Source organism: Clupea harengus, chromosome 2 (genome assembly GCF_900700415.2).
Source record: "Clupea harengus chromosome 2, Ch_v2.0.2, whole genome shotgun sequence".
Classification (NCBI taxonomy): Eukaryota; Metazoa; Chordata; class Actinopteri; order Clupeiformes; family Clupeidae; genus Clupea; species Clupea harengus.
In genome coordinates this window covers 11,009,045-11,014,036 of record NC_045153.1, presented here as the reverse complement: position 1 = coordinate 11,014,036, position 4,992 = coordinate 11,009,045, and the positions used below count along the sequence as shown (strand labels likewise).

The window sequence follows — 4,992 nt, the reverse complement described above, 5'->3', positions numbered from 1 at the left end:
ACGCACGCACGCACGCACACACACACACCACACACACACACACACACACACACACACACACACACTCACACACACATGCACGCGCACACACACATGCACACACAGACACACACACACACACACACAATCACACACAAAGTGTATGCACTTTCCGTTTATCACACCCTCTAGTTCCACCTCTGTATGCTCCAATTCTAGTGTCCAACATGAAAACCTAGATATGCTCCAGTGCTGCCACCCTGTGGTACTACAATGCCACTACAGGGCATCTAATCTCAGGGGAATCTACAGTCTCAAAGCTATATTCTCTTAACAGGGCAAAACTAGACCCTTTGGGACACATCTAACTACAGATTTGTTGTTGTTGATAACAACTGTCCACCAAATATGATCTTATCATAAACTGTTTTTCATTATGCTATGCTAATGTAACACTGTTGAGTGTAGGTGTGTGTGTGTGTGTGTGTGTGTGTGTGTGTGTGTGTGTGTGTATGTAGCATTGGTTGGTTTTAGATGTAAGCTGTGTCTTTGAAGTGGTAAATGTTTTGCTGGTGGACTAAATGGGCCTTGGCCCAGTTCTCTCTGATCTGATCTGTTGTATCTAAAAGGAGGCGGGCTGCAGCAATCAGAGCTGATGCCCTTGAGAGCTAAACTGATACAGAGGAAGGGAGGAAGGGATACTTAGGGTTATGCGCACACACACACACACACACACACACACACACACACACACACACACACACACACACACACACATGCACACATTTTCATACACCCACACCCACACACACACACACACATACACACACACGACACACACACACACACACACACACACACACACACACACACACAGAAATACACACACACACATACACACACACAGACACGAACACACACACACACACACAGAGACTACGAACACACAGACACAACACACACACACACAGACAGACACACACACACACACACACACACACACACACACCACACACACACACACACACACACACACATGCACACATTTTCATACACCCACACCCACACACACGCACACACATACACACTCACGTACACCACACACACACACACACACACACAGAAATACACACACACACACACATACACACACACAGACACGAACACACACACACACACACACACACACGAACACACAGACACACACACACACACAGACACACACACAGACACACACACACACGCACACACAGACACGCACACACACACACACACACACACACACATGCACACATATTCATACACCCACACCCACACACACGCACACACATACCCACACACACTTTTTAAGACAAATGGGTCCAGAGTTGCAGTGTGCACAAGGCACTTACATGCATATATTATACACATGGATAATAAATGATATAAGTGCTTACAATATAGTATGTTAACTCACATGTTTATACACTCACACATACAGACAGGGGCTCTGACACATACGCACATGCACTTGTGTACACACACAAACACACACACACACACACACACCACACCCTTTAAGACAAATGGAAACAGGGTAGCAGTGTGTACCAGGCACTTGCTGATGCATGTTACCTTTTTCGCTCTCAAACCCACAGAGGAATTTAACTCCAACCATATGTAAGTAATGACCATTCTATGACCTTCATGTGGCCAAATAACAGCCCTACTGGGTTTTCTGAGACAAAGACCGAACTATTACTTAGAATTATATCCTCTTTTATGAGTGTGAAAGTGCTTTGATTGATTGCTAAAGTTCAGCAGGCTATGCGTGGCTAATGCCAGACTGTTCTGTTTCTTGCTTGTACTCAGAGGACTGAGAATAATAATTATATATTACTATATATATATATAATATTATATAATATATAATTTATAAATGTGGAACAAATCCTACTTTAAGTACATATTTTAGATAAGGTCAAGCCACGATGCCTAATCAAAAACAGTGGATTGTTTACAACAATTGACTCACAACATACGTATTACCGCTCACAGTTCAGTAAACTATACAATCCAGCTTCAATTAATCAGCCCACTGCTTTTTTGACAAACTACACAAATGCATTGTCAAACATTTGCTGATAATTCTGTTGAAAAATAGATATGATAAGTAAACTGTATTGGGGTCAGGGTAAGGTTGTAGGCTTGGCCATGGCAAACATAAATGTTTGCTGTAAGCTAGGTTAGAGTGAGTTTTAGGTCAGGGTGAGGTTGACGTTAGAAAGTTTAGTGACTAGTTCACAGTAATTGCAGAGGTATTTGCAGGTTATTTAACAGCATTTTTTTAATATTGTCAGCCTTAAAAAGTGTCCCTCTTAGCTCATGTTATGACAATAACCCTGGAGATACTTCTTGAAGTTTAGTTGTGGTCATTTGCTAAAAAAACATTTAAACAAATACACACAGTATTTGTATTATCAATTGAATTCTATATGTGTCTATAGACCTAATCAGAATGTTTGTAAACAAAGGTTGCCAAGATACTTCTGGGTGGATAACTGTCATGCAGTCAACAGCCGAAGTAGTTCATTTACGCGAATGTTATGGCGAAATCGTGTTGTGTTTGGGGTTGTAATGCCAAATGTACCCAGGCACGTAAAGGATTATTATTATTATAGGACTATTTCAGCAAATTCTACATTTCAATCGTTAATAATCCTTTTCTTGAGAGTAACAACACAACTCATATCAATGCTTATTTTCCCATTCTGCCTGAGCACGCTGAAAGCTGAGCTAACGTAAAGTTATGTCAACTTTCTTCCCCTAGCAAATGTTAACAAGCTAGGATGTCTAAAGTTAGTCAATCAACGCCATCAACTTGCCACAATGTTACGTGCAGAATATGTCTCAAAAGCTTGTGCAAGTTTATACAAATCCGACCCAGTGGAACCTGTGGATACAGAGATTAAGACGGGTGGATAACGTTAGCACAGATCCAGCCTCAGTACGTTTACCGGGCGGTCTCGCTGCATCTAACGTTACTAAACTGTGGACAGGCTGGCAACAAACCACTCATGACCGGATTTGCGGAAGACATTTTCTCACAGGTCATTTATAAAACGTTTTTGTTGGGTTGCTGTTGGGTAGCATAACAGTAGCATAACGTTGGGTAGCATATCGTGCAAGCTTGCTAGCGTGGAAGTGCTAGTCCCGTTGTTGTAAAAAAACAAACCACACAAAGTGGCGTGATCTGGCTTGGCTATGATACGGTTACTTAATCTTTGTTTTATAATGCAGGTGAAACCCTGATGCTGACCACACTGATTTTGTCCAATCACAACACCTGGGACCTGAGTTAGCCAACTCCAGTCCAACCACATCTGCTAAGAGAGCACACATCCTCAAAACTGCTCATCTACAATACAATGACAAAGTTTTCAATACTGCCAATAAGATAGATAGATAGGTACTTTATGAATCTGTATTGAAAAATGATTGTGTCCAGACAGATAGCTGGAAAGCTACAAACAGTCCTGAAAATCTTTCATCGTTAAGTTGGATATTGTAGCGATCTCAGTCACTACGGGTTTGATACTTCAATGTACTTCAATGACTTGGTCGTTACAATATTACCGTTAATCGCTAACAAATATCAACAGCAACGAAACGTCTAGTTTTTCAGTTCACAAGATCATAATCATAAAACGTGTTGACATGACATGGAAAATCCTGTCGAAAATCCTGTCAGCTTGTTAAGGTTTACTATCGGCAGGGGCGACGTTATCCACCCGGAAGTAAGATATTTGTTGTTGTGACGTCACGATGAAAGGTCATATATGTCTTTTTTCATTGTTGTCATCACCTGTTTTTGACGTCAGCTGGCCATGCCTTCTGATTTGTCGAATCTGACCCTCCACTTGGAGGGCTCATTGACGCGGACGCTGAACAACTACCTGAACAGCTGGACCTGGAACGCCACAGAGGCCGAGCGGAAGCTGGACGAGCGTCTGACGGAGGAAAACTTCCGGAATGTCATCTGGTACCTGCTGGTCATGATCGGCATGTTCGCCTTCATCGTGGTGGCCGTCTTGGTGAGCACCGTCAAGTCCAAGCGTCGCGAGCACTCCGAAGACCCCTACCACAAATACATCGAGGGCGAGTGGATCGCCGACCCGTCCCTGGTCATCCCCAACCCCAGCCCCAAGGACTTCGGTGGGCTAGGCTCACCCTGAGTCCTTCCTGTCCCTATGGCAACCCCCTGGTACCCCTCTCTCAACCTTACCACCACTACGATTCCAGGGGTACATTCCCCTGACAGCCTCCTTGTCCAACTGCCACTATTGAGATTAATGTTCCTTGCAAGGTTGCTGTTTATGTGATGATTGTATGTCAACAGGGTCTATTTGACCTCTGACCCTTATTGTTGTACCTAAAATCCTAACAATAGGAGGGTTAAATGAGTTACTCTAGCATTACAGGAGACACTGCCATTTTGAGCACTGTCCGTGTAACCATGGTGATTGCACAACTCTGCTTTAGCGAAACACAGACCATTGATTGGTCCAGACCAATGTCACCTGCCATATATACACTAATGAGTGTAAAAGTAGAGCAAAATGTGGAGATCCGACCGCTCCATGCCCAGAAAATCTAAGTATTCCCCAGTATTTTATTATTATTAGATTATTTTAGATTTATTTACGATGGTATTTAACCAGCAAACTGTAGTCATAAACTGTAAGTTAAATATGCTGAATTAGATAACCTGATCAAAGAGCAATGATTAAAAAAAATGTAGCCAGGCTTTTAATCCTCAAACTTGGCACCTTCCAACTCTGGTCACAAGATATAACTTTTGATTGCCTGATTTCTGATGTATAAAGCACAGATGATTTGTAAATCCCATAAACCTACTTTAACATGAATGAATGATGGGTTTAAAAATGGGAAGTTTGAAGGAAAAATACTGTGATAATATCATGCTTGCTGCTATTTTCATGGTGTTGCTGATAAACATTGAAGAAATAAGAG

The 4,992-nt window shown here is 42.2% G+C and overlaps 1 protein-coding gene across 1 annotated transcript in view; it reads left to right on the top strand.

Annotated features, from left to right (window-relative positions):
* The first annotated feature begins 1,519 nt into the window (after nt 1–1,519).
* LOC105899345 (potassium voltage-gated channel subfamily E member 2) overlaps nt 1,520–4,992 on the top strand; it is a 3,486-nt gene continuing 13 nt past the window's right edge. The window contains exons 1-2 of the mRNA XM_012826515.3: nt 1,520–1,638; nt 3,840–4,992. The exon at nt 3,840–4,992 is cut by the window's right edge and continues 13 nt beyond it. Of these exons, the coding sequence (XP_012681969.1) occupies nt 3,846–4,193 (348 nt within the window). The 5' untranslated portion in view covers nt 1,520–1,638; nt 3,840–3,845 and the 3' untranslated portion in view covers nt 4,194–4,992. The remainder of the gene's footprint in view (nt 1,639–3,839) is intronic.